The sequence below is a fragment of the Mustela erminea genome, chromosome 10 (assembly GCF_009829155.1).
Source record: "Mustela erminea isolate mMusErm1 chromosome 10, mMusErm1.Pri, whole genome shotgun sequence".
Lineage (NCBI taxonomy): Eukaryota > Metazoa > Chordata > Mammalia > Carnivora > Mustelidae > Mustela > Mustela erminea.
Window position 1 is genome coordinate 1309644 of NC_045623.1, and position 12169 is coordinate 1321812.

Consider the following 12169-nt stretch of genomic DNA (forward strand, 5'->3'; position numbering starts at 1 on the left):
TCTCTCTCTGCCTGCCTCTCAGCCTACTTGTAATCTCTGCCTGTCAAATAAATAAATAAAATCTTTTAAAAAATAAAATAAAATAAAAACCAGACAACTTAACACTAGAACCAGTGATTGCTAAATCCTTCACCTTTAATTTAAATCCCTTCTCCACACAATTTGGCAGTAACCTCCCTAAAACACAGATCTGACCAGGTGTTTTCTCTGTCATCCCCTCAGTGGTCCCGAGGCCTGCCTGCCTGCCATATCCTCTGTCATCTGGCTCCTGTCTACCTTCTTGGCTGTGGACCAGCCCCTCCCTGGGACTCAATCCTGTTGCTGAAGCACCACCCATTCCACACTGTCTCATTCTCCTCTGACTGTTGGTCTATCAAAATGCCCCTTATCGGGGCGCCTCGGTGGCTCAGTGGGTTAAGCCTCTGCCTTCAGCTCAGGTCATGATCTCAGGGTCCTGGGATCGAGTCCCACATCAGGCTCTCTGCTCAGCGGGGAGCCTGCTTCCTCCTCTCTCTCTGCCTGCCTCTCTGCCTACTTGTGATCTCACTCTCTGTCAAATAAATAAAATCTTAAAAAAAAAAAAAAGGCCCTTATCTCCTTATCTTTCTGGAGAAGCCCTGTTCCTCTCTCAGACCTTACTTCATGAAAGTCTTCCTGATCACTCTTTCCCTAGCCCTTTGCAGCTATTGGAGTGACTCGTGCCTCCACTCTCAGAAGCTATGGGACTTGGGCAAGTTATTGTTTTAGTTTCCTCATTTGTGTAATGGCAGCAGGATGACCGCCTACTCAGAGAACTGCTGTGAGGAATAAATGAGAGGATGTAAATTAAGCACGTAGCATGGGGCTTGACACATCCTAAGTACTCAAAACATTTAGCAATTACTTACTCATCCCTGTATCTCTATGTAGCTAGGCCTCTACAACCCAAGTGTAACACTATAGTGTGGATTCTTCAGGTGGAAAAAGAAAGCACATATCACTTTTATTTTAGCACAGTGTCTGGCATATTTTGGACTTTTATTACGTAATTGAACTGGACTATTTATTATTTTTTAAAGATTTATTTTTAGAGAGTGGGGGCAGAGGGATAGGGAGCACAGAGCCTGACCTAGGGCTAGATCTCCCGACCTGAGCCAAAACCAGGAGTCAGAGGCTTAACCACCCAGGTGCCCCTTGAATTGGACTATTTAAGTACCACCCATCTTTCAAGGCCCAGTTCAATTTCCATTTCCACCAGTAATATTTACCTAATGATTCTAGCCCTTTGGATTTTCCCTTCTGAGAATCTGTTTTTATTTTTTAAGATTTTATTTACTTATTTGACAGAGAGAGAAAGAGTGAGAGGGCCCAAGCATGGGGAGAAAAAGGCAGGAGAGGGAGAAGCACACTCCCTGCTAAGCAGAGAGCCCATCCCAGGACCCTGGGATCGCGACCTGAGCCGAAGTCAGACACTGAACCAACTGAACCACCCAGGTGCCCCTGCAATTAAAAAAAAAAAAAAAAAAAGATTTATTTGAGAGAGAGAGAACCCAAGCAGACTCTGCCCTGAGCGTGGAGCCTGATGCAGGGCTCAACCTCATGACCCTAACTAAGATCACCACCTGAGCGGAAACCAAGAGAATTCTTTTACCACAGCCTGACTGCATCATGCTATGCAGTCTTGCATCATATGTTGAAGTGCTGTTTCAATGAAGCTCCAAGTTCCTCCAGGGCAAACACCATCTCTTATATTGTCTATCTGCCCAACAATAGCTGATGTTTCTAATTGCAAAGTGAGTGTTCAACAGTTAGATGTGAATGAACAGACTGGCCCAAGCCTCTGGGATGCCTCTACCTTATCATTAATGAGCCCCCAATCTCTAAGAAATTTCAGCTATCAACTTACCTCCTGATTCTCCTTCCCTTGGCTCTTGGCATCCTGCTTAGAATGACATGAATTTGCATTTATTTTTATGCTTCCTTCCTGGCTTAACTTCCCTTTCCTTGGTAACCTCCCTCAAGGCCCAGTAGAGGGCACTACGCACCCCAGGGCTGCTTGTGTGGGTGCTGCTTCTCACTGCAGATCTTCTGAAAGGCAGCTCTCCAAGTTATTTGTCTTTTACCCAAGGTTTTCCATGCCCAGGCCACATCAGCTTAAAATAAATGCTGCTGGACAATAATCATGGTGACTTCATCCCTGCCACCCTGTGTATCAGATGGCTGAGAGGCTTGTCAGCAGAATCATCACTCAGCCATGTTGGAGGAATGAAGAACTCTTGACTCCATTCTTTGGAATATGGGCAGGAATTGCGCTTTGAAGCAGTGCAGAGCAGTCTGTTCTAGTTGCGTGGCGGTACAGTGTAAGAGTGAGGGAGAAGGGATGGCAAGGTTTTATACTGTAACAGAGACTGCCACAATCCTTTCTTGGCACCCCAGGATTCCTAAGACTACAGCTTAAAACCAAGGACCAGGGAAGCCACGAATAATGGAAAAGTCATATAAAAGCCTAGATATAAGGCGCCTGGATGGCTCACTTGGTTGAGCATCTCAGCTCAGGTCTTGATCTCAGAGTCCTGAGTTCAAGCCCAGTATTGGGATCCATGCCCAGCATGGAGCCTATTTAAAAAAAAAAAAAAGCCTAGATACTATCTCAAGCTCTTCAGTGAACTAACTTTGCCACCTTATAAGTAATTTATCTTTATACTTCCACTTCTTTATCTGTATTAAAAATGAAACTGCACTGAATGATCCCACATTCAGCCTCACTGATCTCACTCCCCAGCAGTATCCATCTGGCAAACATACACTAGAGAAGGCATGCTCAAAAAGAAGTCATGGGACTGGTTTAAGGGGAATAGGGATGAGAAGACTCGCTAACCCCACCACAGTAAACATTCTACAGTGTGTGTGTGTGTGTGTGTGTGTGTGTGTGTGTGTAGCTCCTAGCTTTGAGTTTATAACTTCTGAAGTAGTATGTGAACTTCCGCATAACTTTTTCTTCCACAAAGACAATAAACCCCACAAAGGCAGGGAATGTTTTTAATGCATCTCCATACCACTAGCTTACTCAGAAAGGCCAATGGTTAGGAGGCATCACAATCCCCTGGGTAAATCAGGAGAGAACAAGTCAGTAACATCCTGAGTAGCTGAACATATTTGGAAACCTTCTGATTAAGGAGAAAGAATGAGTTAGATGCTGAGAACAACATTCCTAGTCCAGTTTGGAAGTATCCTTCCCCCTCAGTGAGCTCGAGAGTTGTCTGGAATATCTAGGCCGACTGGACCTTTGTTTTATCTTCCTTGGTGCATACTCATTTGAGAAGCCAATCACATTTGGGAAAATATAATATACTCTCCTACTCAAAGCTGGATAAAAATGGGCAAGTAGACTACCACATGTGAATGTTGTGTGTGTCAGACAGAGGTGAGTTTTTTGGTATCTTTCTTTTCTACAATACATTCATAAGCAGTTTTTACATTCTTAAGTGGCAGGATTCTGGCCATGCTTCGGAAGTGGTGAGGAAAGGAGTCACTCTGCCCCCCGCTGGCCACAAGCAGAAAGGCTTGAGTTCCTTTTGGCTTGTTACTAGAGGTCACATTTCTCCTTCACAGACAGAACTTATGAAAGAATGGAAGACTGAAAAGGGAAGAGGGAGAGTGGGCTTTTCTTTTTTGCTTAGCCTGAACTAAGCTGTAGGTGTTATAAACTATTTAGGTCAAATTCTTCATTTTGTGAGCCAAAACCTGAGGCTGACACATCTTCTACATTAGCTACAGAAACAAAAGGACAGATCTATATGCTAACATCCCTAATTCCCTCTCCCGGAGTGATGGAAGCAGGGAGCCCAATTCATATCCCATATTAAGGGCCCCTATTCCTTAGAACTCAAGGCCCCACACCAGCTTCTCCCCTGAATGGTGTCTTTAGTTTCATTTTCTTCCCTTTCCCCAAACCCCAATAAAACACACCAAGTGCTTCAGAATATTTCTGGGTTGTGTTTTTTTGTGGGTCGTCGTCTTTTTTTTTCTTTTTTTTCTTTTTTTTTTTATTTCAAATACTGAAAAAGTCTCCTGGGCTCTGTGGGTCTCCCCACGCTCATGGCCCCCTTTCCCCACATTCACTGCCCTTCTCCCCACAGCAAATCTATTTCAAGGACAGCACTTTTTTCAGTGAGCAATTAACATTAACTGTGTTCTCAGCTTGCTCTGCAGAACCAGAGGAGCTGTTTCCATCTGTCATATATAGATGGACAGTTTTTTTTTTTTTTAAATCTGACACCAGATCCCCAGCCACATCCAAGCAAACAAGGCATTTTTCTACAGAGCTGAATTAGAACTCCTCATCTGGAGTCTATGCCATTCCTCCCCCTCACACCCATCCCACACCAGCCACATGGTTAGGAAGGATAGTCAGGAATGTTTTTATCAACTCCAAGCCCTATTTCATATCCCCCACAAATTTCCCACCCCACCCTCTTAAACACCACACCCACAACCCCCCACCCCCTCCCATCCCCTCCAGGATTTCACTGAGATTTCTCCCAACAGTTATTTGGAAAAAGGTAAAACAAAAAAGGTTCAGGGTCTTGGTGCTCAGCCCAAGGGGCTCCATGCGCTGGGACACCGACGGGCAGGGGCTTCTGCCTCTCCAGCCCGCACCCGAGCCACCTCCTGACCCCTGGCTGCAAAAGCAGGGAGGGGCAGGAGCCAGCACAGGACCCAGGAGGGCAGCGTCTCAGGATCTGGCGGAGCCCCGAGCAACATCATTCAACTTGGCCACTGCGGACGAACACAGAAGAAGAAAAAGAAAACACTGTCAAGTAATAGGGGAAAAAACCCGATGTTCCATCCCCGTCCCTACCCCAGGACTCTTCCATACTTAACAGTCATTAGGCTACCTGGCACAAGCCTGAATCCAATCCACTGAGAGTTGAAGAGAAGAGAGAGAGACAGAGGAGAGGGGAGAGGGAGAAAGAGGGCGGAGGAGAGGGAGAGAGACAGAGAGGAGGGAGGGAGAAAAGGGGAGGGGAGAGAGAAAGGGAGGAGAGAATTTCAGTTTTTTTCTATCCACAAAACAAAGTGTTCTCCATCTTTCTGGAAATACCCATGAAAGCAATACAGAAAATTCTTTAGACAAGATCAAAATAACTCAAGGTGTGCAGGAGATTAAGCTGCCTGGCTTAGGGCAGGCTTGGTTTCACAGGCATGGCACAGCCAGCTGCAGCAGCATAGGCTAATGGGGACACACACACAGTGATGAGGAGGGGACAGCATGGAAGCTGGGGTCTGGCAATACACATGTTGTTCTGAGTGGATTTAATAATCTAGGTTTAATCGAGGTGATTTGGATTTGGATTTGGGAATGACCCTTCTTTGCCACAAAGTGATGTATTTCATACTGTGCAAACAGGTGGCAAATACACAATGTGGCTCGTTTCTTTGTTTTCTTAGCCTTGAAGACGACCAGGTACAGAGAGCAAGCAAGACCAACAGTTTCTGATTTCCCTATTTCCTCTGTTCCTTCCTAAAAAAACAGATTCGTGACCTCAGCCTTGAGGATTCAAATGACCAATAGAGAAGGCAGCTCGGACAGAAAAGAAAAAAGTACAAAATTCGAGAGGATCGGAGATGAAGAAAACGTACAAAATTATATATATATTTATATATATAATAACATGACATATCTATATGTACAACATGGCTGCGACAGTTGAGGAAACTATACAAGGATGTTCGGCAATTTCCCCGTCCCACACAGACTTTAGACTAAGGAAGACAGCATGAGGAATGGAGCAAGAAACACAAAAATTATATACAATTACAAGTGACAGTCAAAGGAGTCTGGGGGCCAGGGAATCCAGGGATCCTGCTCTCTCCATTCCTTCCTCACCAACTCCCTCCTATCCAGTCTGAGCGACAGCCTGAAAAGTGAATGGCCAGTCAGGAAAGAAGTATACACACCTGCCATCACCCCACATGTGCATCATCAGGCCAAATGTTTGGCATATCAGAATTTATGAGGTAAGAGGGCAAGAGAGGATTACAGAATCTTGCTCTCTTGAACAGTTGGTTCTTTCCCTGGCCATCTCTGTGCTAACTAGCAGTAGGATTCAGGTCAAGTTAAGTAGGCTGAGGGTGCTGGCCACCAGCACCACTCTCCCCCACCTGCTCATGAGTCCGATTGCTGCTACTCATCCCACAGGGGCTGAGTTACCTGCATCTAGGATGGCAGAGCTTTCTCTCCCTTATCACCTTCCCCCACCAGCTTCCTCCCAGGTAAATCATCTTCCTAAGAACCTGCTGCTCTAGCCTTGCCACAGTTCCAAGGCCTGGAGGCTGGCTTCAGCTTGTCCCTTTTCTTCTGTTCTCCCTAAGAACACACCTGGCATCTGACTACATCTGAAACGTGGGAATCCACCAAATATGTGTGACTGAGCATGTGTCCTCAGACCCACAGCTGGGCTGCCACAGCAGGTTTTTGTAGCAAAGGTTCAGACTGGAGGCCAGGAGAGTGGGTGGGGCCAGAGACAAGAAGCTTCCATAGAAGCTAGCTTCTTAGAACTTTTTCTTTGACCCTTAAGACCACGATACTTCTGAGGCCTCCTTGACTGAACCTGTACCTCCCAAATCTCAATGTCCTCTCTCCTCATGCAGTCCTCAAATGGTTCCCCTCTGTGGGCTCAGCCACAGGTCTTCCTCATTTAGTTTTACAAAAATAGCAAAGACTTTTTTTTCAGCTGGCAGTTAAATGAATTTTAAATTTGAATCAATCCTATCTATATTCACTTCTGTTACAGATGAGGAAATAGAAATCCATAGAGGTTAAATGACTTGACCAAGTTTACACACCAGTTCTGCTCAGAGGGCAACTAGAACCCACATATCTTAACTCCAAACCCAGTGCTCTTTCCACTACCCCATACTTGCAAAAGCAACATGCTGGAAGAGAGAGAGAAGGTACCCATTTCATGTAAATGATGTGCTCCAATCTTTACATTATGTAAGAGCCAGGGCCAACTGTCAGAGACTCTCTGAGTAAGGGAGGTTAAGTGGGCACTGCAGTTTGAGGCAAGCAAACCACTTTTTCTTTTTGAGGATTCTCTAAACCTGCCATAATGGAAACACGAAGCAATAGCAGCCTAAGGGAAAAAAACACTTAGAAGCACAGAAAACAGATCTCATTCACTCTACCTTTCCCAGCTATGTCAAGTTAGCCTCTGGATGTAAACCTACCAAATTATTCCCAAGACTTAGCCCAGCCAGTTTTGGGAGAGTCTCTTCCAAAAGGAAAAATCGCATCTCCACAGTTTCTCATACAAAAGAAAAAAAGAGCATTTGCAGCAAGATCTAATCCTAGTCTCTCACTCTTGGGACCCTACCTGGGCTACAATGAGGGTGTGGAAATCTCAATTTAATCAAAGAAATGAACTCAGAACCCCTTTCCAACCCACATCACCTTCTTAGCAGCCCCCAGCAGAATCACAGTCATTTCTGGCTAGCAAGCTGAGAAGAGCTAACTAGTGCTCATTCCATCCCTGCTTATTATATACAAAAGTCCAGTGGGTGAGGAAGGGGACAAAGGGGGGGCCCAGGTTACCCCGCAAGCTTGCTGGTGACGAGTGAGGACTTTCTCTGGGGAAGATCCTGTGGGGTGGGGATGTGGTCACCAGTCACGAGGTTCTTGTCTGGTCCTGCACTTGGCAGCTGCTTATTCTTCATCTTGGCTTTGGCCATGTTGTAGTCTCCTGAGTCAAAGTACTTTTGCTAAGAGACAAGAGGGATATTTTAACTGAGTGAGGAACTCTGGCCTACCTCAAAAGCAAGGAGACTCACATCCATTATAAACCCTCATCATCTTAGATCTTTCCAGTCTTCCTTGATTAACCTCATGCACACAGAGTTTAGCATTAAGTACCTGTACTATGTCTTCTCCCCTTTGTGTTCTGACCTTTTCAGGTATGTAAGTAGTTTCCTTGCTACAATATAGATTTTAGGAGTTAAGGGATAGCCCCCACATCCTTTATACACCCATCTGTACTGTATGGTTCAACCAAATTACTGACTATTCATAAAGGCTTACTGAGGACCGGTCAGTGTCCCAGTGATCTGGTGCCAAGGAAATAAATAATAAGATATAAAGAAGCATCAATCTGGCAACCTCAAGTCAACAATCTCAAAATTAGAAATGATTCCCTCAGACCATGAATAGAAACTGGGTTTGTTCATGAGGATTATGTACTTTTCCTCTGACTCCCACTGCTCCCACACATGTTCCATGGCTGTGACAGCCTGCCCACGCCTGCCTTGCCTACGGCAAGGTAAACTGCAAATCAGCATCACATCATCATCTGTGACTAAGACTCAGTAACTAGGGTTCTCCACAGGGAATCTGTTTTACTGTCCATTTCATCCATACCTAGGAACACACTCCAGTCTAATGACTTATAATCCCTCAGTTAGTTTTAGGTACTTCTGGGGACAGAGAAACCTGATCAGGAGCTACACGGCTATGAAGGCGCACCCTCCCTTGGTGAGGAGGGCTACCCTGGATGAAAAAATATCTCTTGAGGGAGTACAGTTACTGACTGGTACTAATTTCAAGGGTCTGAAGAAATCTATTCATTTCAAGTTGAAGAAGTCTAGAGGACAGATGGTTTGATCTTTTTTTGAAATCATGCACCCCAAAATGTAGCTCTCACCTTAAAAAGTATAGTCCTAAAACTCCCATCATCTAAACACACATATGCCTGGGGAAGTCAGCATTTCAGTTTCTAATGTCCTTCTTTCCCTCAATCCCCTAATGCCCCATACCCAAATGTTTCAACATTAAGCCTTAATATCCTGTATGGTACCATTATCAGGGACTTATAATCATTTGCCTTGCTCTTTACAAGTTTCTAATTGCTCTCTACTACTGCCCAACAACAAAACCTCCAGATAAGCATTTAAGAGAAGCTCTACAGTTCTCATCCCAAAAGCCCCCTTTGGCTCCAAAGTAAGAGAATAAGATATTGTGTCCCATACCCCTTTCTGGAGTCTCTTCATGAGGAAGTCTGAGCCTCCAGGCTTTTGTCCTAGGCTTGGATATTTGGCCTTTAGCTTTGCCTCCTCGGCTCTCTCAGGGAGAATACCTTCTTTCTCCTGTGTGTCCTGGAGGAAACAAATGGGCCAATTATACCGAGAAGCAACTGCTTCTATTATCTAATAACTTTTATACTATTAATTTTTCCTAGTGATCTACCTCTTGTAAACATTGTTTCTATTCTGCTCCCAAATAAAGCTAGAACTTTGTTCAATCGATGAAGTTCAAGATGACTGTATTGTGAAGAAACCCAGACAAAGAGAGAAAAAAGCTAACCAGGGCTTCTGGTAACCCAAGATGAATAGGAAAGTTCCCTGGCTGTCCCTAACATGCAGTACAGGTCAAACATAAAATTAAATGGGATAATTCTACTGAGATGTTCTCTTTTCCAGAGTCTAAGGTAATCATCTGATGAGTCTCTCTATGGAGGAGACTAGCGCTATGTGGCCTCCAAAAATCTCCATCTTAGTAATGGAACAACATTGCTTCAGCATTTCCATAAACATTAGGTAGGAAGGTGACAGGTATACAGAGATGAAAATGACACTATTTTTAAGCTCAGGAAAATTAAGATATAGGAGGTTCACTAGTATTTACTCACAGTTGTTGCCAAAAAGTCAACACCTTCCCAAGTGGGCCAAGTGATGGAAGTTTGAGGAACATGTCAAGAGCATTCAATTGGTTTGCAGGAGGGTCACACTGTTGTTATTACTCTTTTGCTTTTTGTGAGCCCCGATGCTCTTTTCTTTCGTGGCTTTTTTTAAAAAAGGACCTAAAGCCAAATTTGTGGCTCTTTTAATGCAATTACATTCCCTTCCCTTGACAATCCGGCAGTTATAACCAGCTGCCTTTCACGAACCTCTGAGCCCCGTACTAAATGTTGTAAGTCAGATACAAGCCCCAATAAGAGATTTACGTGGGGTATTTTCACCAGAGAACTGTGGGTGAACTAAGTTCCACCACCCTGGAAGTCGGGGTGGTGGTGGAAAGAGGGTGGCGTCTTTCTTGTCACGACTCTTTTGCTGTCTTTTCTAGGTTTAACCTCCATTATTCTTTATGGAACTCTAGTCCTCTTCAAGCCTATTCGTTCCTGACTTGAGGGTGGGGAACCGACCATCCCTAACCGTCAAAATAGGTGTCTCGAGAAAGTTGCCGCCTTAAACTAGCCATAGTAATTACTACTTCTCTCTTTTCGGTGCCGATCTTTTAAACGTCTTTACCTCCACCTCTAGCTTTCTGAAGCGAGGCCCTGGCCTGGGTTGTTGGGTCATTTACCCCCATAGACCAATAACACACATCGCTTCCCAGTACCACCGGCCCCCTTTCATTCACCCAGTGTTTCCAAACACCCGCCCCGTGCCCAAGCTTGGCCAATGACAGCACAGCTTCAATAAGTAGAGCGGTAGGCCTATTGGCTAATCAGGAAGAGCAAGGCACTGACTGATAATGGGCCCAACCAATCAGCGCCAGAGCTGCAAGCTGTGTTGAAGCTCACCCGGCGTGATGCAAGTAGTGGCCAACCCCTGTAGAGCTTGAGACCATGGCGACCAATCCGCACTGGTGGGAGACCGTCTCCCGCCCCTCACAGTCGCCCCCGACTCGCCCGCCCGCACCCCCTCCATTTCACCTGCTTCTCCTCGCCGGTCTCCTCCGCAGGGTTCTCCTCTTCTTGTTTCTGGGACATGGCGGGACCAGGACTGTGGAGTGTAGGGGGCCCGGGAAGTCAACCGGAGAAGGGAAGGGGGAGGGGAAACGGGGACAACCTGCGCTGCTGCTTCAGCTCCTGTCACTAGGGTTGCTCAGTCAAAATGGCGGCCCCTGCCTGTGACGTTGTGTCCGCCCCTTCCAATGGGAGCCAATGAGAGTGGGGTAGCTGGGACAATGACGTAACGATCTACCAATAGTTACTGGCTAAAGGTGGATTCTTTGGAGGCGACAGGCAAGCTGGAACACCAATCTGGAATGAGAGTGAGCCCCAAGGACCAATTGGAAGCCCGTGGGGGATCCTAGGGGCGGTGCTGCTAGCCTTGGCATTTTTGCTCCTTTGGTGGGACCAGATTTCCATCCGCTCTAGCACTCGGTTTCCGGAAGGCTTTGCTGGGCTTCGAACTGGAGAGCGGAAAGGATGGCGACCTTTTACTTTCAGATGGAGAGGATTAAGCTTTGCGCAGTGTTAGCAGAAAACTATCAATCTCCAGAAAATAATTTGGAGGTCAGGGTGCACCTTAAGTTGGTACTGATCACTATTGCAGATGTACTTGGCGTGTGGAACGGAGAGACTGGGACCCCCAAACCAAGTTGTCTTGCACAGATGACTTTATGTTCCATGATTTAACTCATCTGTACAGTTTTATACTTGTTCAAGGTCAGCCCATGGAGAATAAGTTCTTGAAACGGAAAGCACAGTTCTAGGTACATGGTAAACATTTAGTAAATACAGTTAACATTAGTTAACGTATCCTGAGTCACAGTTCAACAGTATTTGAGTGTTTGTGTGTAGATGGTAATGTATTAGTTTTACAGCGGTACATACAGAGTAAGACAGTCTCTGCCCTTAGAAAGCTTAGTTTAGTGGGCATGAGGGGAGGGTTTTCACAGTGTGCCAGGTGTAGTCTAAATCCCTAAGACGAGATTTTAGACATATCTTACTGGAGCCTTAGTCCACAGTTTTATATTAAAAACAAACATTAGTTTAAGACTGATAACACTGCAAAAATTCATACTAAAATTTAATTTTCCAGGCAGCTTCTTGTGACAGTCTTGGGGCTATCTCCTCAATTTTCTGTATAATTAGGTGTACTTCTGGAAAAGTCTGGAAGCACTGTAAATCACAGATTATTATAGAAGGCAAAATCTGGTAAGCATTGAAATAAAAGTGTTAAAGTGCTTATAGGGGTTCAAAGGAAGACTAATTCAGTTTAGATTCCACACCCCCAGCCCCCAAAAAGACTTCATGAAGGAGGTGGTATTTGAAATAAGTTTTTTTTTGTTTTGTTTTGTATTCAAAGAAAGAATGTACTGCGTGGGGGAAGAGGCAGAGATAGAATCTTAAGCCGGCTCCATATCAGTGCAGAGCCTGAAGTGTGTTGGGTGGGGAGGCTCCATCCC

At 45.1% G+C, this 12169-nt stretch overlaps 1 protein-coding gene across 1 annotated transcript; it reads right to left on the reverse strand.

The window, feature by feature from the left end:
- Nucleotides 1-4009: 4009 nt before the first annotated feature.
- Nucleotides 4010-10899, reverse strand: ENSA (endosulfine alpha). The gene is made up of 4 exons (XM_032302196.1): nucleotides 10689-10899; nucleotides 9004-9129; nucleotides 7577-7743; nucleotides 4010-4758 (listed from the first exon to the last, which is right to left on the reverse strand). Exons 1-4 carry the CDS (start codon nucleotides 10743-10745, stop codon nucleotides 4743-4745), a joined length of 366 nt encoding a protein of 121 aa, XP_032158087.1. The 5' UTR covers nucleotides 10746-10899; the 3' UTR covers nucleotides 4010-4742.
- Nucleotides 10900-12169: the final 1270 nt, after the last annotated feature.